A 27336-nucleotide genomic window follows, 5' to 3' on the forward strand; every position below is an offset into this window, starting at 1 on the left:
TCATGATCTCGGGGTCCTGGGATCGAGCCCCGTGTCAGGCTCTCTGCTTGGCAGGGAGCCTGCTTCCTCCTCTCTCTCTACCTGCCTCTCTGTCTACTTGTGATCTGTCTATCAAATAAATAAATAAAACCTTTAAAAAAAAACAAAAACAAAATCCCAGGCAAACTGGGACAAGCTGGTCATCCCCCTGCTATGTGCAAATTGTTTTACAGACATTATCTCCTTAACCTTTAAACCTACCCTATGAGGTGGGTACTCACATGGTTGCCATTTTCTGTTTAAAAAGGACACTTCAGAGAGATTAACAACTTGCTCAAGCCGCTTAGCTAATTAATGGGAAGAGCGGAATCTGAACCTAGCTGTGCCCAGCCCAAGACTTTAACCACCACACTGTTTGCCTTGAGACTTCACCAAAGCCACAGTCTTTTATTGCCCCTCACCTCCACATGCCTCGATCATTGCTGAACACCCTCCCATCCTCCCTTCTGTCATCAACAATTTCTGCTGCCCAGCCAGGCCTCCAGCAAAGGAAGACACCAGCTGAGTCAAGCGTCTTGTATCTGGGCACAGCTGAGGCCCCTCCTTCCTTAGCAACAGACGCTAAAGCCTGGTTACAGCCCCAGAGCCTGGGTGTCAGCAAGCACCTCCAGTGTTAAAACAGCCCAAAGAAGAGGAGAGAGAAGAGCTCAGGCTGCCAGAGTATTGTTTGGTAGGGTTTTTCCTCCCTCTTCTCTGTATTAATATGTAACCCTGCTTCAGTTTTTCTACAGCAAACTCGGTGTGTTCCTGGGAAAGTTCCAAGAGAGGAGCTGCTCAGTGGAAGGGAAGACTGCCCAGACCAGGAGGTGCGGGAACCATAGCAGAAAAGCCCAGCAGATCCTCAGTGCTGTCCCTTCATTCTGTCGCTTCCCTTTCTTCTTCTACCAGGGAGCTCCCCAGGGGGGACCAAAGTTTTATGACCTCAGAGAGGCAGCCCTGTGAACAGAGCTTTCAGAACATTTAGAAAATTCCATCTTTTGTGTCATCCCCATTATGCTATAAGGAAGTGTGAATTTCAGAGCCACTGGTAGGAGAGGATCGTCCCCCAAGAAACTGAGAGCTCTTTATTCATATTGTAATAGGTCCAGTTAGAATGGACAACACGAGTGACATGGGTTGCTCATCTCAGAAGGTAGGTGTAAATTTTAGGGTGTATTTCTTTTTTTTTTAACCTGTATTTTCAACATGTAGGAAATTGGAGGGTGGGCGGGAAGGGGATGTTTCAATGATAGACTAATTACTAATTGCCATGTCAGATCCCCTGGACTGAGCAAATGTGTTTGCTACATTTTTATGTGTGTCCTTTGAAATATGCTCTTTGCTGAATTAGGTTTTTGAACATCCTCAGGTTTTTCTGTGAAAATTTTAGGAACAGACACCTCTTGTTCCTTTCCCTTCCCTTCCAAGGCCATTAGATGATCTGTTCCATCCAATACTTCCCAACACTGGGTGTACGTTAGAATATCCTAGACAGCCTCTTGAAAACAGAGACTTAGCCTCACTTCCGAAGGTTCTGATCCAGAAGGGTTGCAGTGGGGTCCCCAAATCTGTATTTTTAACTAAGAATTGAGTGTTCCTCTTATAGCAGGTCTTCAGGTGAGCATTTGGGAATGGCCCCCAAGAAGAATGTGCAAAGGACATGTGTAGTCAGATATCAGCCATCTGAAAGTAAAAGTTCCTCCTGATCTAGGTGTCTGAATCTTGAGTTTAAAAGCCAAGATCCTGGGGCGCCTGGGTGGCTCAGTGGGTTAAAGCCTCTGCCTTCCGCTCAGGTCATGGTCTCAGGGTCCTGGGATCGAGCCCCACATTGGACTCTCTGCTCAGCAGGGAGCCTGCTTCCTCCTCTCTCCCTGCCTGCCTCTCTGACTACTTGTAATCTCTGTCTATCAAATACATAAATAAAATCTTTTAAAAATAAATAAATAATTAAAATTTAAAGATTAAAAAAAAAAAGCCAAGATCCACTAGGTTGCCATACACTAACATACCCAAAGGAGCATTTTAAATTGGAACTTTATGAAATTAAAGTGGATTTGTTGGTAATGGCTGAATCTACTCCCTGACATGAAAACTCCCTACAGTTTACCAGAGAAAACACTTAAGCATTAACATTTTTAACAAACCATTTTGCGTACTGGGTAGTTCTTACAAAAATCACTATCTCTTTCCCCTTGAAGATGCCACAGAGAGTTCTTAGCCAGGTATGGTCAATCAAGAAAAGTATCTTTGGGGCGCCTGGGTGGCTCAGTGGGTTAAAGCCTCTGCCTTCGGCTCAGGTCATGATCCCTGGGATTGAGCCCTGCTTGGGGCTCTCTGCTCATCAGGAAGCCTGCTTCCCCCTCTCTCTCTGCCTGCCTCTGCCTACTTGTGATCTCTGTCTGTCAAATAAATAAATAAATAATCTTAAGGGAAAAAAAAAAGAAAAGTATCTTTGTTCTGTTCCGGAATTGATTTCCAGATCTGCTGATGCTGTGTGTATAGGTTTTCCTGCCCCATGCACTGAGATGTTTTCTACTCTCGGAGTAGTTATGACTCTGTGTGTATGAGTCTTAGCCTGTGCTTATAAACTAGCTCAAACTTAATTTGTTCTTCAGTCAGAGGTTCTGCTTCCGAGGTTCTGCTCTATTACTCCTATAAAATTCTTAACGTTGGCTTTCTTGCAAAATGTTTTGCTTTCTTTCTTCTCCAAAGCATGGTTTATCTCTTTGTATGATGATTCAGCTGCTTCTGTGTCTGCCCCTTGGGTGACCATCTCTCGGTATGGAGGAGCACAAATATAATTCAATCTGGCTCAAACCCCAAAGGGACTCTCTGGGCTCAAGTAACTGAGAAGTCCAAATTGGATCCCGGAGTCAGCTGACGTCACTGGGAGTCCATCTTTCACCTTCTGGTTGTTAATGCTTCCTTCTAGGCTGGCTTTATTTTAAGGAGAGCTTTATTCCCGCATCAGGCAAAGATGGGTGTTGAGAGTGCCTCTTTCTCAGTAGGTCTGGTGAAAGTATCAGGAAAGACTCTGATCAGCCCAGCTTAGGTCACATACCTGTCCCTGGGCAATCATTGTGTCTAGGAGGATGGAGTGCCCTGATTGGCCAGACCTGTGTTACATCTCCTTCACTGTAGCCAGGGGCTGAGATCAGCCTATTGTATAACATGGACTGAAATTGGAGAAGAGCCAGTTATGTCCACTTAGGGCTGTGTTCTACTTCTTGGTAGGAAGAGTAACTTCCCAGCTGATGTCAGGGTTGATGTCATGTTTACTCCTACCACGAGCAGAAGCGTGAAGGTCAAGGCACCTCCTAAGTAATATTAACATCCTCCTCGACTGCAAAAGGTCAGGGTTTGGGGGTTAGTGACTCGTTACCACTGTTGCTGGTCACTTACTCAAGAAGTCTGAAACTTTTAGTGTTTGCTTGTTATTCGTTTAATGAAGACATTTGAAACAGATTTAAAAGCTAGGCTAAGGGGAAAGATTTCCACGGACCACAAAACCTTGCTTGCAAAGGCAAAAAACAGGGGTGCCTGGGTGGCTCAGTGGTTTAAGCCGCTGCCTTCGGCTCAGGTCATGATATCGGGGTCCTGGGATCGAGTCCCGCATCGGGCTCTCTGCTCGGCAGGGAGCCTGCTTCCCTCTCACTCTCTCTGCCTGCCTCTCTGCCTACTTGTGATCTCTCTCTGTCAAATAAATAAATAAAATCTTTTTAAAAAAAAAGGCAAAAAACAGGCAGCTGTAACTTATCAATCAGTATATGTTGTATATCTGGGGTCCTGAAGGAAATTATGAACAACTTCATGGTACTAGAAGTGTGTTGTCAGAATCTGCCCCAGATGGTGTGGTACCCGCTTTGCATGACCAGGTTCCTTTCAGGCTGATGTCAGAGTTTTCTCATTTTGTTCAACTGATTGGTGCAGATCTGATATTAATTTTAAGATTCATTTTGTTTGCGAGAGAGAACATGCACACACGTGCATGCACACGAGTGGGAGGGAGTGGCAGAGGGAGAGACTCTTCAAGTCAACTCCCCACTGAGCACAGAGCGTGACACAAGGTTCGATCTCACCATCCATGAAATCATGACCTGAGCCAAAACCAAGAGTCCAATACTCAACACACTGGCCACCAGGCACCCTCTGATACTGATTTCAGTAGAGAAAATCATCTTGGAGATAATTCTTAGGTCCTCGAAATTGAGGTCAAGAGCAGAGAGAGAGATATAGTTATTTAAATCAACAAAGTGAACTCTCTAAGCTTCAAACAAGGTCTGTAGGTTTCAAACTCATCCTGTTTAAATTGAATCCCATGCAACCTGATTTTTAATGAAGTTCTGTTGGTGAGTCTGGTGTGCCACCATTTTTGAGAATAACTGGATTAGGCCATCAGACCAGTGGGCCTGTTCTATGTTTTTAAAGATCTCAGGCTTGCTGCGTATCTGTGTTTATGGGTTTGCATGTTTTCGTTTCATTTTAACATCTTCCTAAAATAACTTGTCCTGTTAGTGATACTTACCATTTCCAATGTGTTGGGATAGAGTCATGTATATTTAAAAGCACCTCTGTGTGGCTAGGATGTGTTACCTATATTCTCTGAGCTTTAGTTTTTTTCAGGTTGAACATGGGTATAAAAAAACTCATAGGGTTCTAGGTTGCCTAGAAGGAAATAATTCAGAATAATGATAGTGTTGTTATTATTGCTAATATTTTCTGAGGTTGAGTCATCAGTGAGCAGTTGGTTAGGGCATGAGGGTGGCTGACATCTGCTTCATATATCCCCTGTCTGCTACCCCCTGCCAGTTACCCTGCATGACATAATTTGCTGACTCAAGTAAATCAAATCAATCCAGTAATGTCTCATCTTACAGAGTTCAGTCCAAAGTCATTGCCTAAGATGAAAAATCATGGAGAGTCCAAAGTGCCCTTGAAAATCCCCTAAACCATCTTTAGATTAAGCCCAGCCCTGCAGTTTTCCTCTATGTTGGGACACATTTCACTTTCTCCATTGCAGCCCCACATAAGTAGTGGTCGTGCATGTAGGGTCTGGGTCCTAGGACAGAAACACACACAGAATCGCTCAACACTGCATTCGCTTTCAGCTCTGCTCAGGAGAGGTGCTTGGGAACTGAGAGTGGCCATGGGAGCCACAAGTTCACCCCTACCTGAGGGTCAACCCTAAGTGCGTATTCACTGAAGGGATTGTTGGATTCAGATACCCATACCATTTAAGTGATATTTTTTTATCTTTTTGCAGGAAGCGCAGAGAGTTGCTCACGTGTATGTTACACTCACAATGCCCCTGCATAAGCAAATTTCTATTTGGAATTGTATATTTGTGAAATGCAAGAGTCCATTTTTTAAAGTTAGCCCCTTGAATCACGACAAAAGATTGGGTAACTAAGGGTCTTCCTGGGGAAAAATATATGTTAATTTGCTCATAGAGAGGTGCCCAAGGAAAACACACTAGAGGAGAGACAGGTTGCTAATTTAAAAATGAAACCTATACCATGGATGGATGGATGAATGGATGGATGGGGGTGAGAAGGGCGTTTAGTGAACAAAACTCTCTCTAACCCCTTTTTTGGGGATCTCTTTACTCCATGCCAGACCTAGAGGTTTGGGAATCTTTCCTAATTCCTAAAGAGTGGCTTTGTTCCCATTTCCCACAGATCACCAAGAGTGACTCGATACATCATATGAGCCACTCCCAGATGCAGCCAGAGCTGCCCCCTCTGCCTGCTTCTGCTGGAGAGGAACCATCTGAACTCTATCAGGTATGTTCACCTGGCTACTGGTCTTCTACTGTTACTGGGTGGGGCGGGAGGGGGTGTGCAGTGAGGGATAAGCAGTCAGATTTGACAAGTGGGATCAATGGCTCTTTGGTCACCTCTGCTGCCAGAAAAGACTCCAGCTCTGTGGGAGAAAAAAGCTATCCTGTAGCACAAAAGTGAGTTAAGATCCAGCCTTCTCCCTTCTCTGTGCTGTTGAACCTTTCTGAACTTCTGCATCTTCCATTATTTCTACCTTATAGCCATGTCTGTAAAGAATAAAGACAACAGAAGTAAATTACCTGACTCACAAATATACAGTTTATCGAAAGCCAGCTGTTATCCTTGACATCAGAAATCATGCTTAAATAAATAAATTTAAAAAAAAAAAGAAATCATGCTAACACTACTGGGTTTTTACCCCAAAGATACAGATGTAGTGAAAAGAAGGGCCATCTGTACCCCAATGTTTATAGCAGCAATGGCCACGGTCGCCAAACTGTGGAAAGAATCAAGATGCCCTTCAGCGGACGAATGGATAAGGAAGATGTGGTCCATATGCATGATGGAGTATTATGCCTCCATCAGAAAGGATGAATACCCAACTTTTGTAGCAACATGGACAGGACTGGAAGAGATTATGCTGAGCGAAATAAGTCAAGCAGAGAGAGTCAATTATCATATGGTTTCACTTATTTGGGGAGCATAACAAATAACATGGAGGACAAGGGGAGATGGAGAGGAGAAGGAAGTTGAGGGAAATTGGAAGGGGTGGTGAACCATGAGAGACTATGGACTCTGAAAAACAACCTGAGGGTCTTGAAGGGGCGGGGGTGGGAGGTTGGGGGAACAAGGTGGTGGGTATTAGGGAGGGCACGTGTTGCATGGAGCACTGGGTGTGGTGCAAAAACAATGAATACTGTTACACTGAAAATAAATTAAAAAATTAAAAAAATTAAAAATTAAAAAAATTTTTTTTAATTTAAAAAATTTTAAAAATAAAATAAAAAATAAAGCTACTCTATGATCCAGTAAAAAAAAAAAAAAGAAAAAGAAAGAAATCATGCTCACAGTAGACAGAGAAGCATGATTGGTGACCATCCAGGAAACATTTGCCTGAGTTTGTAGAAGGTAGAAACCTCATAAGGCACAAGGGTCTCCCTAAGTCTCCATGTGAGTGAAGCTTAAGCTTCTCCAAGAGGTGTGCTTACCTGCGTCATACTCTGCATATCTTCCCTTGTAGACCGTCATGTCGCACAGCTTTTATCCCCCCTTGATGCAACGCACATCGTGGACCCTGGCTGCACCCTTCAAAGAGCAGCACCACTTCCGCGGACCCAGCGACTCCATTGCCAACAACTATTCTTTGACGGCCCAGGACCTGAAGTTGAAGGACCTGCTGAAGGTCTACCAGCCGGTCACCATCAATGTCCCTAGGGAAAAGAATGTTCAGGGGCTGCCATTAGGTATGTGTAGCAATGTGCCATACCAGCTCAGAATGGGGTGTTGGGTGGGATTTTTAGTCCTGGGTTCTACTTCTGCTTCCTTTGCTTGCTGCAGCTAACCTTGGATAACCTCATAGACTCTCAGTTGGGGAAACGAGAATGATTGTAACAGCTAAGATTACGTTTACCATATGCCATGTCCCTTACATTTACCACACACCAAACACTTGTGTTCTTGATTGCTGCATAACAAATTACCCCGAAGACTTAATGGTTTAAAACAACCAGTATTTATTATCCCACAGTTTCTATGAGACAAGAACCTGGGCATGGCTTAACTAAATGGTTCTGGCCCAGAGTCTCTCACAAGCATGCAGTCAAGGTATCAGCCAGAACCACAGTCATCTAACGGCACCCAGGGAAGGATCCTCTTCCATGCTCACTCAGGTCCACAGGTTCTTTTTTTTTTTTTTTTAATATTTTATTTATTTGACAGAGAGAAATCACAAGTAGGCAGAGAGGCATGCAGAGAGAAAGGAGGAAGCAGGCTCCCCGCAGAGCAGAAAGCCCCATGTGGGGCTCGATCCCAGGACCCTGGGATCATGACCCGAGCCGAAGGCAGAGGCTTTAACCCACTGAGCCACCCAGGCACCCCAGGTCCACAGGTTCTTGTTGGCTGTTGGCCATAGACATCGGTTTCCTCCACATGAGCCTTTCCATGAGGGCAGCTCACAACATGGCTTCTGGCTTCCCTCAGAGGGAACAAGGGAGAGAACAAGAGAGAGAAGGGAGCCAAAAAGACAGAAACCACAGTCTTTTGGGAACGTATTAATTTTGGAAATGACATCTTACTACTTTGGCTGTATTCTGTTTGTTAGACGTGAGTCTGTAGGTCTAGCCTACATACGCAATGACTTGATACCAGGAGGTGGGGAATCCTTGGGGGCCATCTTGGAAGCTACTTACCATGGTACTTTATTAATTTATTTAATACTACTAGGTACACTTCAATCTACTTATTTTTCAGTAATTCTTACTGCACGCATATTGGAGACTTCATCTGCCCTCTGTCTCAAACTTATTTTCATATTTTTCTTTTTTCTCTCTTCTGTGTCTGGGTGAGTTCCTCAGATGCATCTTTTTTTTTTTTTTTTTTTTTTAAGATTTTACTTATGTATTTAACAGAGAGAGACACAATGAGAAAGGGAACACAAGCAGGGGTAGTGGGAGAAGGAGAAGCAGGCTTTCCACGGAGCAAGGAGCCTGATGTGGGGCTTGATCCCAGGACTCTGGGATCATGACCTGAGCTGAAGACAGACACTTAAGGACTGAGACACCCAGGAGCCCCCAGATGTATCTTCTAATTCAGTAATTTGCTCTTCAACTCTGTTGAGCCTTGAATTTATCATGTCTAGTCAATGTCTTTTTTTTTTTTTTTTTCATGACAGTATCTTTACATTTTCAGATTTTCTAATTGGTTCTGCTCAATAGTGTCATCCCTGCCAATTTCTCATTTTATTCTTATGGGCATAGCTCTTTCAATTCCTGGGAGGATCTTAAACATTTATTTTGGAGCAATGTTTATAATGCTGTATTATTTTCACTTTGTGCATCTATCCCTTGATTGTTGAGTTTATTAGCTATCTTTCTTAGTATCAGGGTTTTTTCTGGGATTTTAGTTTGCTGGCTTGTGTTGAAAGGTTTTTTTCCATTCTTGCTACATGATCCCCCCCATTGTTTTTATTGAGGTATGATTCACATACAATAAGATGCATAGATCTTAGGGGCGCCTGGGTGGCTCAGCGGGTTAAAGCCTCTGCCTTCAGCTCAGGTCATGATCCCAGGGTCCTGGGATCGAGCCCCGCATCGGGCTCTCTGCTTGGCTGGGAGCCTGCTTCCTCCTCTCTCTCTCTCTGCCTGCCTCTCTGCCTACTTGTAATCTCTATCTGTCAAATAAATAAATCTTAAAAAAAAAAAAAAAAAAAAAGATGCATAGATCTTAGATGTCCAGTTCAGCAGTATTGACAATTGTTTATACCATATAGCCACCACCCAAACAGGATATGGGGCATTTCCTTCACTAGAGAAAGTTCTCTTGTGCTCACTGCCAATGAGTTCTCTCTCCTACCCAATACCATCCCGGTGCAACATAACCGCTTTCTGGTTTTTGTCACCGTAGATTAGTTTTGCTCGTTTTCACTTATAATTGTAATCAATGTGTACCCTTTTGACACATCCTTCTTAATCTGATTTTTTTTTTAATTCTTTTGCCTTCATCTGTCCACTTAGGACCTCAAATTAGTATCAGACCTTGTATGGGTGGTTTAGGACTCCCATGGTAAGGTGATATTTGGATCATGTAGATGCGGTCCCTGAGCTTGTGAGGCTCGGCCCAATTATTATCTGGCTTTCTTGCTATCTCTGGCTGTCATATGAATTGAGTATCTCTGTGCTTTATCTGTATGACAGTGTTGCTGTGTCTTCGTGGGTAGGGCAGTCTTGCTTCAGTCCTGGCTTTATGCTGTGAGCCTAGCGCCAGTCTCCTACATCATGGAGTGTTTTGGGATTCTCTGACTCCCCCAAGTATCAAATACCTAAACTCCTCCCTGCTCTTGGACACAGAAGCCAAGTTTATAACTTTTACTTCATTCTCTGTGCGTTTCTGGTTCACATAGGAAGCATCTTGTTGAATATTGTAATTTTTTTTAATTTTTAAAGAGTCTATTATTGTATTTGGAGTCAGTTGAGGAGCTCAAAGTATGAACTCAGAATACATCTAGATTAGGGGTCTTCAGTTCTCTCTGATTCTGTCAAAATGTTGATTTAATACTGTCTTTAACATTTCTATGTTACTTGTTAATTTTTTTAGGCTAGAGACTTAAGCAAGTGACAGTATCTAGTTAAAGTTTACTAATATAGTTTTATATCACTTACCAAATTTGTTTGTAGTTACCTTGTATTTATTGCAAATGATAGTGGGTTTTTTTATTTGTAATAATCATACGGTATTTCCTTTAAAACAAATATACTAAGTTTGAAAGTCCGCACCTATTTAAAGAAAAACATTAAGGAGTAATTTCCAATGTTTAGAAAACAGGGCATATAGGATTAGTGAGTGAATCAAGTAGACAGTTCTCTTTTTTTTTTTTTAAGATTTTTATTTGTTTATCTGACAGATCACAAGTAGGCAGAGAGTCAGAGGAGACAGAAGGGGAAGCAGGCTCCCTGCTGAGCAGAGAGCCCAATGCGGGTCTTCATCCCAGGACCCTAGGATTATGACCTGAGCCAAAGGCAGAGGCGTTAACCCACTGAGCCAAGTAGGCACCCCAAGTAGGCAGTTCTTAATACTTGTCAGTTGCATAAATGAATGGAAGTTATGTGCGTCCCCATTTCACACTGGGGGAAGCTGAGGCCTGGAATGTTGAAATTACTTCTTCAGAGTGACACAGGTGTTTAGTGGTACATGTGGGGCCAGGTAGCCCATATCTGGCCTAATCCCACTGCGCCAAGTCTACTCCCCTTAGTATGCTCTGGGACTGTCCTGAGTGTCCCGTCCCTATGGGCAAAGGTTGGCCCAAGGCTACTAGCCATCCCTGATGTGTTTCTTCTCCACTGTTCTAGCAACTAACTACTCTTCAGAACCCAACAAAAAGAAAAGAAAGTTCTCCCCTAGAGGCAAAGAGGATTCCACCAGGTAAGTGTCCCTGTGGGTGTTGGGCTTTGCAGGACACCAAGATGAACTACAGAAGCCTGTAGTCTCATTGAAACCCCGCTCTGTATCTTGATTTCAAAGCATTCTCAGATTCCAGGTAACTCTTTTTTTTTCCCTCATAGTCCTCTTAACCCAATTCTTTAAGGCTCTGAATAAAACTAAATTAACCAACAAGTAAAACCAATGCTAGCATCCCTATGGGTGTTCCATGGTTAGAGGTGGTCATTGAAGGACCCATGCTAGTAGATGACACAGAGGAGAAGGGCTTCCACTGCAGCACAACTCTTCACAGCTTGGAGACAGTAGACCCAATGCAGAGCAGAGAAGTAAGGGCCGAGCTGTGTCTACTTTTCAGGACCAAGCTGGCCTTCAGTATCTCAGACTCATCACCCACAAAGAAGGAGGTGGTGATGTCTTCAACCCTTCCAGGAAGCAGGCCAATGAGTCCAGAAGAACAGATTAGTGTGATATTACAGCGGGAAATGGAAATAAAAAGTAAAGAAACCCAGCCATCTGAATCAGACTTAGAGGTACGTTTTTGTTGCTTCCTTTCTCTCAGTTTGCTGAGTATGATTCTTGGCATCTCAGTGATTCAAAATTTGGGGAGAACAGCAGAATCACCCAGGGAATGTTTTAAAAAGACCAAAGTCCAGACCCCATAACAGACTACTGAATAACAGGGGTGTGTGTGTGTGTGTGTGTGTGTGTGTGTGTGTGTGATTTGAGTAAGTCTTAGAAATCTTTGGGTCTCTTAGAAATTAAGTTGCAAAAAGGTGCTCATAAGCTAGGGTTGCCAGATTTTGAAAAACAAAACAAAAAACAGGGCACCTAGTTAAATTGGAATTTTACATACACAATGAATAATTTTTTTAAATTATACCAAAGTACTAAATGTGTAAGTATGGCTCACTTCATCCTATATTTTATATGGCAATTCTACCACAGGCTGAATTTGGCCTATAGATGTGTTTTGAAAATGAGGGGAATCTCACATAAGCTGGATTTCTAACCTCTTGGGAAAAAATTAAGATATTTGAAGCTGAGAAGTAGCTACTTCCTTTAGATGAAAAGTACATTTTCCAGTTTATGCACGTCTCTAGTATTCTGTATTATTTTCTTATGTCCAGCCAACTTTCAACAATTAACTACCTGCTTGGTTCTAGATAGACTTTTGAGTTCCTAACCTATTTTAAAAGAAGAGGAACAAAACTTTAGAGCCAATACCTTATGAGTTTATAGTATGTGTAATAAACCAATTTATAATAAAAATCATAGCGACTGAGTATGTGCTACTGGCAAGATTCCACACAAAACCCTCTAGATGCTTGACCCCATGCGAGACCTGGGTACTATGACGATTCCTGTTGTCCAGGTGTGGCAGTTGGGGTGAGGTCTGATTAAGCAACTTGACCAAGGCTACACAGTCTATGAGACGCATAACTAGAACTTAGATCAGCTCTGGCTGACCGTAAAGTCTCTGTGACAGCATTTCTCGCACTTGCCTGAAGATCAGAATCACCTGGGGTGCTTGTTGAAAAATCCCGAACTGATTAAGGGGGTCCCATGGATCTGCATTTTAATAAGAGCCTCTCTTCGCACCCCACACGGTTCCTACAATGAGGGAAGTTTGGAAGTTTCTTCTCTCTAAGGAGCTTCCATTTAAGATCGGAGCAAGGTGAACTCAGCCTCCTCTGACCACAGACAGTAGTCACTAAAGGTCAGACCTAATTTCCTACATTTTGTGCTTCTCATCCGTCTCAAAGTGTTGGTTTCTAGAGGGCCTCAGCCATCTGGCAGCTTAGTGCCCTAAATAAACAAAACTTCCTGAAGTCACCAGGTCACACCGGCCATTTCTGTTCAGCTTGTGCATTTGTGTTGCTTTTCTAAACTCAGAAACCCACAGTCAGATTAGAAGTACCGTAAGTCTCACTTGGACTTTGGGGAGTTTTCCTTCACTGGCAGCTTTAAGCCACAGAATCAAAGTACTTTGTAGGGTACTGTTGTTGTTGAAGAGGGTGAATCACTGGGTCCATTTAAGAGCTTGTTAATCATCTTCTTAAAGTTCACCAGACAGGTTCCCTCAGTCCTGGCCTAGTACTCATTCCACTGTTCCTATCTGGATAGCATTTGGCAAGTCCGTCCTTATACCCCATCGAAATCTCTGGCTCTGGTTGAATCCTCCAGAGTCAAGGAAAAACTTGCCCACCATCACACTGCAATGAGTGTGTGGCGATGGGCCCAGAAAGTCCAACTGCAGCGAGTGAAGGGTGGGGATGGGTGCTGTGTGAACGGGCCCCTTGGAGGCTGACAGGTGTGGGCAGGTGGGCACCGTTAACCAATCACAGTCATTGTCTTGCTGTTGCTTTGTTTATGGAAGAGGTACTATTACTATGTGACCAATGGCATCCGAAAAGACATGATTGCCCCTGAGGAGGATGAAGTGATGCATCAGATTTCAAAGCTGATTCCTAACCCACTGCTGACAAGCCCCTCGCTGGAACCCCTGATGATCAGCCTAGTGAAGGAGAAGGAAAATGACTACTACAGTAGCCTCATGAAAAGCATTGGTAAGGCTGGGGGTAAATGGGGCAAGGTGCTCCTTCGCGGAGGACACCGTCTTTCTTTCACCATCAGTCCACCCTGGTTCCTCTGAAAATGCCAAAAACATCCTTTTCCTTCAGATGCTTTCCCCCACATCCACACCAGCACTTCCTGCCCTTTGATGTGCATTCGCATAACTTGGGGATCTTACCATTGTAGTGAGACAGATCTGGGGTAGGGCCTGAGAGCCTGCGTTTCTAACAAGCTCCCAGAAGCTGTGGATAGTGCTCACCCTCGGGCAGCACTAGGAATAACAAGGAGCTACTCAAGTTTTAAAATCTAGCTCAAGACCTGCCTCTTAAGTACTTTTCTCTCTCGGCAGCCCTCAAGGGTCCCTCCATCCTCTGCATGCACAGGACTTCCTGTCTCTGCTTTCAACTCACCCCGCTTTGGAATTATCTCCTGGGCCATTATTTCTCTTCTATGATGTAACACTGGCATTGTCTTTTCATTTCTTGCGGGTCTTGGCTCCCTTATTAGACTGTCAGTTCTCTGATGGTGAAGGACATGTTACTGAGCCTAGCTTCCCTTCATCCTTTGGGCCACATCTTGTACACACAGGAGGTCACTGGGAAATATTTAATGATGGTGAGGAATGTGAGAAACATATTAAAGGCGAGTGGTGATCGTATGAGTTCCTCGCCTCCCTATTTTATCTGGACAGCAGCTGTCTATAGCAGGAAGCCTAGTTATTTTAAATTTCCTAATTAACTTCCTAATGCTGTCAATGCAATGGCCTCTTGTCTACACTAGGATTGAACCAAACTCGTAAGGATAAACATGGAGAGTCCTTCAAATTCCAGCTTCAACCTACTTCTGCAATCTCATCACCTTGAACTCTACCGCTTTCGTCTGATATTTCTGCCCCCAAGTACTCCCGGCACCTTGAGCATGTTTTACAGAAGTCCTAGAACTGTACTTCATTACATGCTGTTTCTTCCCTTCTTATCCTGTCTCCAAATTCCTACTCATTCTTCCCAGTCCAGCTCAAATGTCCCTCCCTCTGTGAAGCTTTTCCCATCTCTCTTTCCTTAGTGTGTGAAATAGCTGGTCTCTAAATTTCCTTTTTTTTTTTTTTAAGGTTATTCATTTTAGAGAGGGAGGGGGAGAGAGAGTGATCGTGAATGTAGGAGGGAGGGGCAGAGGAAGAAGGAGAGAGAAACCCCCTGAGCAGACTTCCTGCTGAGCACAGAGCCCAACACAGGGCTTGATCTCACCACCTGGGGTCAGACCTGAGCTGAAACCAAGAGTCGGGTGTTTAACTGGACTGTGCCACCCAGGCACCCCTAAATTTCCATTTCTAAGTATCTGGTGCCATCTGTTGCGTTGAATTTTTTTTTTTTTTTTTTTTTTTTTTTTTTTTTTTTGTTGCTGCGTTGAATTTTTTGTGTGACTGCTTAGGTGTGAGAAGTCAATTAATGATTAATGAGGCATCAGCAAATACTAGTTCATTGTCATACCTGATGCTAGATATCCAAATAGAGCTCAACCCCCGGTTTCTAAGCCTCGGACTGTGAAGTTACACTCCTCCTTCCCCGTGAAACATCTTCAAAAAGAAAACAAACCAACAGAGGGGCACTTCCCCAATTTGGTTATGCCCAAGGGATTATCAACATAATGGACATCATCAGTGTAAATGGTCAGGGGCTCATTTACATTCCAAGCTGCAGCTTAGAGCATGGGGTGTTCAAGGTCCCTACTTATTAACAAAGTGGTTTGCTCTGTTGGTTCTGTAGTTGATTACATCCTCATGGACCCAACAGAGAGAAAAAGACTCTTCATCGAGAACATTCCCCGCATGTTTCCTCAAAGAGTGATCCGGGCCCCTGTGCCCTGGCACCACGTCTACAGGAACGCCAAGAAGTGGAATGAGGAGCACCTGCACACGGTGAACCCCATGATGCTCAGCCTGAAAGAACTGTGGTTTAAAGAGTAAGACATTCCTCCCCTCCCTTTTCTTTCCCTTCTTGTTTGCCCACAAAAGACAGTATCTTATACTAGGCACAGTGGGAGTAGCCGTCCCCTTGAAGCGAAATGACGAAAATCCTAGACCCAAAGTGCATGGAAACTCTAAGTGACAGCTCTCCACGCAGTGAAGTGACCCTCCTTTGTGCTCCCGTGACACCCCGACCCTGTCGCTAAGCCCTGGCCTGTACTGGTGAAGAGCTCAGTCTTGGAGCCAGCCCGCTTGAGCCGAGATCTTAACCCGGCTGCTTCCTAGGTAACATTGGAGTGTTACATCACCTCTCTGTGTCTTGCTTTCCTTACCCCTAAATTTGGGATAATAAGAGTTCCTGCTTCATAGGGTTGGTAGGAGGAATAAAAAACTTAATACATTCAAAGTACCTAGAACAGTGCCCAGCAAACTGTAAGTACCCATTCAATGTGAATGAGCCATTACCTCCATGAGGACATGTATTGCCCTGAATTACAATTGTGTGTGTGCTAGTCTGACTCCCTCTACCCTCCAAGACATATGGAGGATTGGGTCGTATTCCTTAGATAACTCAGTGCCAGCCCAGGAATGGCAAGCAGGGGTCTTGGTTATGTTCATCAATGACTAAATTGGCCACAGCAAGTGAAGGAGTTCAGAGAATATAGGAGCCACTTTTTTCCCTCCTTCACTTTTTTCTAAATTGAGATATAATCCATGCACCATAAAATTTGCCCTTCTGAAGTGCACAGCACCATTGTTTTTAGTGCACTGCCATATTTGTCCAACTCTGACCACTCTGTCCTTCAAAAATATTTTCCTCATCCCAGAAAGAAATGCAGGATCCATTAGCAGTCCCCCATTCCCACCCCTTCTTCCTTCCACTCAGCCCCTGGCAAACATTCATCTGTTTTCTGTCTCTACAGATTTAACCTATTCCAGACACTTCATATAAATGGAATCACACAATATGTGACCTTTCGTGTCTGGCTGCTTTTTACTTAGTGCATGTTTTCAAGGTTCATCTGACATTGAACGATGTATCAGTATTTCGTTCCATTCTACAGCCGAATATTACCCCACTGCATGGCTGCCCCATGTTTAGTTTATCCATTCATCAGCTGCAGAGTAAGACTGTCATGGGGGAGAGGGAGTCCGTTAAGGAAGTTGTAAATCCTGGTGGGAGAATGAGGCCACCAGAGTTCAGTGAAAGGTCAGGCTGATGACATGATGAGTTGCCACCATCTGAGTTTTTATTAGAAAAACTGGAGGCAAATATGCTTACTTAATTTTGATTGACCTTATCAGTAACTCAGATATTTTATTTTGGGGAGTCTCTGTAGCTTCGAATGTGTTTAGTCTTAAGGGAGACCTGTTACTTGGAGAACTCACTTGTTTATCACATTCTTAGTTGTACCTATCTTTCCAAAGACAACTGAGGGGGAGGTCAAGCTGGCATGGAGCCCACCAATGGTAAGAAATAAGCGCATTCCCTTCTTTGGACTGAATTCTGTTTTCTAAGTCATTGGAGGTGCCGGTCAGGACACTGGGAAAAAAAAAATCACTTTCTAATGAGGCAGAAGTGTATACGGTAATAATTTATAGAATGGGCTACACTGCATAGGTTCTGGTTCTTGCTTCATCAATAACAGATGGTGTGATTTTGGGGAAGCTAATCTCTCTAAGCCACCATTTATTTATATGTAAAATGGAAATAATAATAATACACACCTCATGGGTTTTGTTTGATGAGTTGCTTAGAACAGTTTTGGCATATAGTAGTTGTTCAATAAATGAAGGTACTGCTTTAACTATAAGCATGTTTATGACCTCAAAAAATAACCTGGAAATTAACAAAAAAAGATGAGTCTCAGGGATGGTAAAATTTGCCAGATACTCACTGCCAAGGAGATGTGCAGATGCATTTAATTTGATCATGTAGTAAAGATGGCAAATTATTGAATCTATAGCTTCTGAGAAGAAAGGATCCTTAACACTTGCTTTTAGGGGTTCCCTAAAGATTATACAGGCAACAAAAGCAAAAGTGAGCCAAAACCATTTAGAAGATTTTTGTCAGTTGAACAACAAAAAACAACGAGAAAGATTTGTTAAGGAAATGATACAGACAACTTTTCTTTGTGACCTGCATGATTTAATTTTAAAAATTCTAAGAAGTCACCTAGTGACCAGTGAAAGGTAAGGGGCTTAGGGGCCAGAATGAGAGTTGTGGTCTGAAGAGCCACTGCAGGACGTTTGTTAAGGATTGAATTCAAGATGAAGAACATAATTACTACATGGTAACAAGGGCCACACTTGCTTTGGATATCAAATGTGTGGTGAGGGAGGTCTCGGCTTCTCTCCTTCCTTCCCTAACAATGCTTTGTGGCTGGCCAGACAAGATGGGGACCAAGTTCACCACCTCCACCAAGAAGGGATAGAAATATAGGCTGTGGGATTTAGGAAGGATGAGGAAAAGTGCCCAAGAGGTCATTCCAGTGGATGACGAAAATGAGAAGCAAGAAATGAGATGAGCTGAGGAAGTGAACAACGATCTAACTAGGGAAGTGAAAGACAGTGATGATTTAAAAGAGTGATTTATGGGTGCCTGGGTGGCTCAGTGGGTTAAGCCACTGCCTTCGGCTCAGGTCATGATCTCAGGGTCCTGGGATCGAGTCCCACATCGGGCTCTCTGCTCGGCAGGGAGCCTGCTTCCCTCTCTCTCTCTCTCTGCCTGCCTCTCTGCCTACTTGTGATCTCCCTCTCTCGCTATCAAATAAATAAATAAAATCTTAAAAAAAATAAAAAATAAAAAAAAATAAAAGAGTGATTTATAAATGGATGGAATAGATGTCAGGAAGAGATATGTGGCTCTCTGAACTGAAAGATGCCTCTGGGAAGATGGTAAAGGACAGCACATCCGTTGATCTGAAAGAAATAGGAGAAGAGCCTTATAAGAGAAGGTGCAGGGAGTTTCATGTGTTCATTCCACAGATACATATTGTGTGCCCGCACTGTGTAAGGCACTGTGCCATGGGATAATGTGTGTGTCTTGGTGAGCCTGCCAAGCAAGGGTAGGTCTATAGAAGGTTTTGTGTTTGTTTAGACCAAAGCAGTCTTCCAAGTTGCTTGAGTAGCTCACCTGGGATCACACTGAGGATTAGAGGAACCCCCTTGATCATGAAGATGTTGCTTCTCTCTCTTTTTTTTTAAGACTTTATTTATTTATTTGACAGAGATCACAAGTAGGCAGAGAGGCAGGCAGGGAGAGAGGGGAAGGGAAGCAGGCTCCCTGCTGAGCAGAGAGCCCGATGTGGGACTCGATCCCAGGACCCTGAGATAATGACCTGAGCGGAAGGCAGAGGCTTAACCCACTGAGCCACCCAGGCACCCAAAGGTGTTGCTTCTCTTGACCTGTCTTCTCTGTCCTTGCTGCTAAAGAACGTTGATTAGTCCATTTGATATTCCAGTTCCCAGACAGGCAAATTCCACGTTGGTTCCAAAACCCCACTCCCCAGATGGGTTACCCAGAGCAGAACACACAGGAAGGCTCAGCAAACACCAGCTGAGTTGGCTCATCTATGTACCCTTTGCAAGGTTCCTCTGGACTTTCTCCTCCCTCCTCAGGCTCTCAGAAATTTTCAGTTATAATTAGTTTTACTCTCCTTGAAAAAAAGTAAAGATATATGCCCTTTGAACTTAACCTACGGAATTCATTTTTAAGTGTCTTCTCAGTCCAGGACGTTTCTCCCTCTCTTTTGGCAGATTTAGAGACCTCAGGTTTGTTCGAACAGCAGAATTACTGGCAGGGAAACTGCCTCTGCAGCCTCATGAATATCAGGATGTGATCCAGAAACACTGCATGGAAGCGCGTCAAATTCTTCTCAACAAGTCAGTATCTGGCCCCAGAATGGGACCGCATCACAGTATCATAAACTCTGGAGAGAAAACTAGTTCCTTACCGGTCTTTGTGCCTCCCCGTGTCCACTCTTCTTCAACCCTCGCTCCTGGTCTCCCTCTGCCTTTCTGAAATTCTCATCACTCTTCTTTGCTGGGGGTACCACTTCTCTTCCCTTCCTCTGAAGTCCATTAGGCCTTGCTAGGTTACGCAACAGTGCATTTGAATGACATGTGTTCAGGTGGCCCAGATAAACAACTGCAAAGTTTGGCCGTTAGGGAGGTGACGATTCCTTTTTCTTTTGCAAATGCATGAAAGACTGTGTCCAGAGCCAGAGAAATCACCTTATGCAAAATGATGGCAGTAATACCTACCGCAGGGTTTTTATTATCAGAGACAATGTATATGCAACCGTTGGCACATAGTAGTTGCTTGATAAATATCCTAGTTACTGTCTTTACAACTATGGCTGTTCCTAGGACTTTTCTGGTTATTAGAGGAGTACTTTTCTAGCAATCAGAGAGAAGATGGGATAGGATGAAAAGGCCAATGGTTCCCACTGGGAATTAGAAACTGGGGGAGGTAGGAAGAAAGAACAAGGAGGTATCCATTTCTTCTTTTGCTTTTCTTATTTCTAGTCCCAACTTCTGAGCAGGAGCTCAGAAAGAAGAAGTTTCTCTTCTTAGGTTTTCTTCTTTTTCTCCTCTTTCTCTCTTTCCCGCTATAAAATCTGAACAGAGGCCAGGCAGTTGCCGGAGAGAGAAGTTGGACGGAACATTCCAGTTCCTTATGCCCCTTCACCACAATCTCTGATTATAGTGAAGAAATTAGAGACTCTTAGAGCAGGACACACCACCAGCATCGCTTGTGTATTTGGGTATTACCACTGGAAGAGCAGTCTCTCAATTCAGATCTTACTACTGTCTTCTCTGGAAAGGGATGTTGGCAGGTTAGGTGGCCAGGGATATGAAAATACCGATTTGGAAAGGTGGTTAGTTAGGAAGTGAGCCATCTGCCCAGTCACAGAGAGTGGGGACTGTCTGATCCGACTTCTCCGAGCTCAGAAGAGCTTGTAACTTGGGTGCCCTCCTGTCTTTACAGATGGATTCCAACCTGTGCCCAACTTTTCATCTCACAGAAGGAGCAGTGGGTCCATTTTGCTCCCAAAAGTGACTATGACTCCTCTCATAACATTGAGGAATATTTTGCTTCTGTTGCTTCCTTCATGTCCCTCCAGCTGAGGGACTTGGTCATTAAGTCTCTCGAGGACCTGGTCTCCTTTTTCATGATACACAAGGTATGTAGGGGATCAGCAGTAGGCCCTTTTGTGGGGAAACAACTGAGACAATCAGAATTCCATCACGTAGGTTCTCAGCTTGAGGCAAGGACAAAAAGTAAAAAATTTCTTGATTGCCACACACATCGGGTCATTATCAGCTCATGAAAATGATTTCTGTGAATTACAGAATCTTTCCTGAGATAATTACTACTAAATTGGCCAAGTTCTCCAGAAGTGGAGAAATTGTTAAAAATATTTAAGGAAAGTTTGAGTAGAATGGAATTCATACCCCTTATAGGAGGGAAACAGGTCACTTTTTGATCCTCTCTGTTAAAGGAAGGAGTGAAAAAGTTTTATTATAAATCTTTGGCTTGATATTTAGGGAGTGTTATGTGTATTGTTGCAGATGTTGACTTTTTGTTCTTTGATCTTTGAAAGGGGCATCTCTGATAACAAAAGGCTTTGCTGACCTAATTAGTAACTTTCTTCATGAAACTGCTTCAGTGAAGTCAAAATAAAAGCTAAAAGCACCGTGTCCTGATTTTCAAAACATCATAGCATCCCCTAAACTTAGATAGCCTCAGGATTAAGGAAGATTCATTTGGATTTCATACCGCATACACATTTTACCTTAAAAAAAGAGCAATAAAAATATAAAATTGCCTGGTTACAACAGGTTAAATTCTAAGTATTTTTCCAAATGAAGTCAAGATGACCTTTTGCTCAAAAAAAATGTAGACGCCAATGCTGCTGAATTTAAACTGCGATGTTAGCTCTCTGACAAGAAGCCATCTATAGATGTCACTGTAATCATCTACTTTGCTAAGCAGAAGAGAGTCAGATGTGGGAACAAATCCTACTCTAAAATTCCACACAAAGGGAAAAGTAAAATCTTTGTATGTCTGAAAGAAGGGGAGATTTGTGGGTATTTGGTGCATGATAGCTATTCAACAAATGTTTATCATCATCCTTAAACAGATCTGGGAATGTCTAACACCATTGACTTAGACAAGTACTTTGAAAGCTGCACTATGAACAATTTCTTTAGGCAGCGTGGTTTATGAGAGGTAACTTATATTAATAGCCTGATAGGGAATTCTAGATATCTCTCTGCCAATATTTCTGTTGTAGGAAGGCAGACATTTTGCGTATGTAAAATAGACTATTCACTCATTAGCAAGCTCCATTTGAGGCATTCAGATAACTATTTATACTTTCGGATTCTGTCAACACATTTTTATTGAGCACCAACTATGGGCTGAATGCTGCCTCAGATATTTTGGAGGAAGTACAGGGTTCAGACACGGATCCTGCCCTCAAGGTTAGAGTAGAGAAGATAAGATGTACGTATAGAGAGAGAGAGAGAGAAGATAAGATGTACATATATATATATATATATATCTGCAAGAGAGAAAGAGAAAGTCACACGAAGGAAGTGGAAATTTAGAAGTTAAGAAGTGGAAGAGATTGTATCTTGCTGAAGAACAGGGAGGCTTCCTCAAGGAGGGGATTTTGAGCTGAATTTTGAAGGATAGGAAGGATTTGGAAATACTAATGCAGGAATTTCGAAGCAAAGTAAGCACTCCAAATAAAAGCTTTGGGAAAGGGCAGTAGGTGAGCTCAGGGTGGGCTATGCCTTACTTAGCCCTTATTTGAACATGAATAGTGTGTGAGACTCTGCATTTCCTTTTCTGGTGTTTGTTTTGTACTGTGAATGTGTAAAATTCACTCCTTTGATTCTGGAAGGCCTTACCTTGTGACAGCCGCCATATCTTATGTCTCCTAAAGGCTGGAAATGATTTTGAGGAGCCCTACCAAGAGATGGAGTTCTTTATGCCTCAGCTAATCATGATTAAACTTGAAGTCAGTGATCCCATTATCGTCTTTAATCCATCTTTTGATGACTGCTGGGAATTAATACACAACTCTTTCTTGGAAATTATTAAGAACTCTAGGGAGATCCCCAAGGTAGAGTATCAATGTAATCATTTGTTTATGCTTTTATTTACTTATTGAATAAAATAAATTTTAAATGGCTATTTGTACAAGGTATTCAGTTAGGGGAGTTTTACTTTGGGAGATAAATACCAAAGTAAAAGGGAGTATGCCCCTCTTTGGTTTCTAAAGATTCTAAGAACTCAAACCCTATAAAGATTTGGGCCATAAAGAAATGTCCACATATTTGAGAATTGTGCTTTTATTTTTTTATTTTATTTCTTTAAAGATTTTATTTATTTGAGAGAGAGATAGTGAGTACATGACAGGGAGAGGTGCAGAGGGAAAAGCAGACTCCTTGCTGAGCAGGGAGCCCAACATGGGATTCGATTTCAGGACCCTGAAATCATGACCTGAGCTAAAGGCAGATGCTTAAACAACTGAGCCACCCAGGCACTCCTACTTTTATTTTTTTTTTTAAGATTTATTTGTTGAGAGAGAGAACGCTTGTGCACACAAGCAGAGGGCAGAGGGAGAGGGAGAAAAATCTCAAATTGACTCACCACTGGCTTGGAGTCTGACATGGGGCTTGATCCCAGGACCCTGAGATCATGACCTTAGCCAAAATCAAGAGTCAAACACTTAACCAACTGAGTCACCGAGGTGTGCCAAGAATTGCGCTTTTGATAAGAGCATTAAGAGTTACTTTGTGAGCAAGTAGAGTCCCCCCACCACCCCTGTCCAGCCCACCATGATCCAGCTTCATAGGAGCGGATATGTCCCAAGTCATATCCAACTTGGGTTGATTCACAATGGAACAATGCCATGAACCCACCAAGAACCTTCATTAAACGATATCTAATTTAGTTCTTGACGTTCCATGTGTGTGTTTGTCTCTTTGTTTGTTTAACCACTAAAGGCATCAAAGGGAAAGATTGAAGCTTCCCTTCCTGGTTCAAGCCCCTTCCAGTTTCCTTCCCAGGGTGGCATTGCTAATCATGTTCCAGACACTTAGCAGACTTTTAGAGCTGGGCAGGATCACCCACATGAGTGTGACTCTTTTGTGATCTGTCTTCTGTTTCCCTCTGTGTGGTTGATGTGGCAAGACCAGTGTCTAGCCGCACATGGGGAAGGAAACTGGGGAGTGTTTTTCTCTCTCTCTCCTCTCCTACCCTCCCTCCGCAGGAATTAGGTGTGATGCTCAGATGCTCTTAAGTACTCTTTTCTTTGCGGTCATTGTACTTAGGGGATTCTAAGAGCTCAAGATTAGAGTTGGGGGCTATACGGTAACACATAATGCCAAATGCTCCAGTTATTTCACCAGATAACTCTAAATTTGGGGTCTCAAGCCCAATCAAGCCTGGTTAACAAGAAAACTGGGTGTGTGGAGGGGGAAGAAACAGTGGGCAACTCTCCTACCCATCCATATTCCTCGGAAGGAAACGAAAGAGAGGACCATGTAATTTGGAAGTTTAAGTGTGGGGCTTGGGGACAGATTAAGTACATACCACTCAAGTTCTCTTTCACTGCTGTTGATTAGCAGTGCTTGCGAGCAGCTGGGCTAGTAGAGCCCAGGGCTCATGTGGCTGCTCCAGCAAACACACAGCAAGGATGGTAGTAGATTTAGTGGATTGTCATGGCAAGAAGATACAGTCACAGGTCAAAGTGTGTACCGGGGTTGAAAACTAGACCCAGGTGAATGCCAATGGGACTTTATCAGGCTGTGAGGAAAAGCATCCCAGGTTCAGCATTCTCCATCTAGAATGCCCACAGCACTGCCTCCTGCCTCAAACCCCTCACACTATTTTATCTCTGAACTGGGTATTGTAACTTTAAAATAATAGCCCCTCAGGTTGAATATCTAATAAAAAGATCTAAGAACAACAACAGGTAGACAATTATCCCCAACCCTTGCCAGACTTGCCTTTTTTATGGTTAAATGTAAATTTTGTTTTATTTAATTAATTTTTTAAGATTTTATTTATTTACTTGAGAGAGTGAGGGAGAGAGCACAAGTGGGAGTAAGGGCAGAGGGAGACGGAAAGGGAGAAGCAGACATCATGCTGAGCAGGGAGCATGATGCAGGCATCAACACAGGGCCCTGAGATCATGACCAGAGCTGAAGTCAGATGCTTAACCAACTGAGCCACCCAGGCACCCCTTTATTTATTTTATTTTTTTTTAAGATTTTATTTTTAAGTGATCTCCGTGCCCAGTGTGGTGCTCGAACTCAATCCTGAGCTCAGGAGTCCCATGCTCCACCAATGTGCCAGGCAGGTGCCCCCCTAAACATAAATTTTGAAAGTTGGAAAAAATGTTAGCATGAGGTTTTGAAAATAACAGTTTCAAAGTGCAGAAGAGAAGCCTATTTATGCGAAGGTTACTAAAGGAAACCAAAGTAAATATTAGAAAATTGTTGTCTTAGCAAAAAAAAAGAGAGAGACATAAATGCTATAATACTGATTGAAATGAAGAGGGGAATGAGAGGCATAAATAAAATGAGGTGGGGTGAAATAAGGAAGGGTTTTCTAAAACTAAAAATGCAATAAGGAAAATTTAAATCAGGGGCGCCTGGGTGGCTCAGTCAGTTAAACATCTGTCTTCAGCTCAGCTCATATTCCCAGGGCCCAGGGATTGAATCCTGCATGGGTCTCCCTGCTCAGTAGAAAGCCTGCTTTTCCCTCTCGATTTGCTGCTCCCCCTGCTTGTGCCCTCTTCTGCTCTCTTTGTCCAATAAATAAATAAAATCTTTTAAAAAAATTTAAATCCACATTAGCAACCATGTTAACGTATTACTTTCATACTCATAAATACACACTCACACACACACACAAACACACACATTACTATGGAAAGGGTCTGCTTGGGCCAGTGTCTCTCTTGATGGGAGAATTTTCCCACTCCAAGTGCCAGGGAAATCCCAAACTTGGACAGGTGTGTAGGCGTAAGCTCTGAGGGTGACCACGAGACCAGGAAGTCAGGGACCAGAGTCGGGGAGATCAACAGATGGTAACCATGATTATCTGGAAAAGACACCACTGATCTCAGCTTAGTTTTACAGACTGCCCAGGTTAAAGGGCAATAAAATGTGTTACTTCCTCTTTCAACTGAAGACTTCTTCCCAAGAAACAATCCCTTGTGCTGGCCGCATGTAATCTCTTACACGGCCTGGGTGTGCCAGTCGTGTGTCCCTAAACCATTTCATCTGTATGCTTGACCAATGCCAGATCCTCCCTCCCTTTGCTTTTAACTGCTGTCTTCAGTATGGCCACAGCCAAGAAGTTGTTCCTCCACTGGCTTAAAAACCTTTGGATCGTCCAAAGAGGGAACACAGACTATTTGCACTAGCCTTTCCCCCTTTCTGAATCAGTGCGTTCCTATCTGTTGTATATAATGGCTGTCACCAAGTAGAGCTCTCTGACAGTCTTTTTGGGGACCAATCACTGTTAGCTTTCTTAGCAGGGAGGGCACTGGCTCCCTAGCAGGGACTTGGCCATCTTCATGAGTCATGCAAGTGAGAACATTTCTCAGGGACACACACATGCCATGAAGAAGTTAGAGAACTTGAGTTATCAGAAAAGATACTGTTCTAGCTTCATGACCATAAAGCCATGGATTTTTTTCCCCCTGAGCTGAGAGAAGCATCTAGTATCTCTCCTTTTCCTCAAATGAGAAAATGCAAGTTCCAAGAGGAGAAGTAGCTTAACTAAGGTCGCATGGTTAGTTAGTGGCAGAATCAGAATTAGAACTCATGTCTCTAGTAGTTTTCATTAGGAAAAGCTGATGTGGGCAGAGGACGGGGAGCATTGCTGTAATATTCATTCAGTCACACAGTGTTTATTGAGCACTTACTACGTGGCAAGCACATGTCGAACCTTTCACAATACTGACAAAGTCAGATAGGATCCAGGCCTTCATGGTATTTAATCCCATGACAAACCCAGAGCAGCTCATTATACATTATTTTAATTATGATTGTGCTGAGTGGGAAAAGTTCAGAATGTGAAACTTAAGCAGGGAAACCTAACATCCTATCTGGAGGCCCAGGGTGATTCTCCATGGACCGGAGACTTGAAAGGATGAGGAAAAGATGAGTAACCCAAAACCAGGGAGAAGAAAGTAGATAGAGGATGGTTCTGGCATTATCCAAGAGGAAAAAGAGTGAAAAATGTATCTGGTGTCCCTGAAAATGTGTCTGCTGCAAAAGGTTTTACATTTTGGTGCCATTCCCTTCTTGCGTCTCGTGGATGTCCTGTGACATCAGAGGAGGTTTCTGTTCTTTAGGTGGAATCTATCCTGTTCCCGGAGCTGAAAGGCTATAAGTTGATTCTTGGAACTGTGAACGCTGAAGAAAAACTAGTTTCTGATTTTGTGGATCAAACCTTTGAGGTATATCAGAAAAATCAAGTTGGCCCCCACAAGTAAGTTGGTTCAGTTGTAACTTAGCTGTTTTCATATTGGTTTGCTTGTCATCAAATACATGGTCACTATTCCCACACATCAGAAACACATGCATAGTAATAATAGCCAATGCTTACAACGGTATTACGGCTTATCCCCATTTTACAGATGAGGAAGCTTTCCCAATATTACACTGCAAATAAATAGGAGAGCCAGAATTCAAATTCAATTTACAGGTCCACTTCCATTATCTGAAAGCTATGAGGCCAGACAGGTTTTGGCCTTTAGAAATTTCTGGATTTTAGAAAAGTAACATAATGATTATATCATATACAATGAT

At 43.0% G+C, this 27336-nt stretch overlaps 1 protein-coding gene across 1 annotated transcript in view; it reads left to right on the plus strand.

Annotated features, from left to right (window-relative positions):
- The first annotated feature begins 1132 nt into the window (after nucleotides 1-1132).
- DNAH3 (dynein axonemal heavy chain 3) overlaps nucleotides 1133-27336 on the plus strand; it is a 184499-nt gene continuing 158295 nt past the window's right edge. Inside the window, exons 1-11 of the mRNA XM_045992949.1 lie at nucleotides 1133-1171; nucleotides 5697-5801; nucleotides 7039-7261; nucleotides 10862-10934; nucleotides 11308-11482; nucleotides 13330-13519; nucleotides 15290-15485; nucleotides 19249-19374; nucleotides 20483-20678; nucleotides 22449-22628; nucleotides 26880-27016. Of these exons, the coding sequence (XP_045848905.1) occupies nucleotides 1133-1171; nucleotides 5697-5801; nucleotides 7039-7261; nucleotides 10862-10934; nucleotides 11308-11482; nucleotides 13330-13519; nucleotides 15290-15485; nucleotides 19249-19374; nucleotides 20483-20678; nucleotides 22449-22628; nucleotides 26880-27016 (1640 nt within the window). The remainder of the gene's footprint in view (nucleotides 1172-5696; nucleotides 5802-7038; nucleotides 7262-10861; nucleotides 10935-11307; nucleotides 11483-13329; nucleotides 13520-15289; nucleotides 15486-19248; nucleotides 19375-20482; nucleotides 20679-22448; nucleotides 22629-26879; nucleotides 27017-27336) is intronic.

This window comes from Meles meles, chromosome 21 (genome assembly GCF_922984935.1).
Source record: "Meles meles chromosome 21, mMelMel3.1 paternal haplotype, whole genome shotgun sequence".
NCBI lineage: Eukaryota > Metazoa > Chordata > Mammalia > Carnivora > Mustelidae > Meles > Meles meles.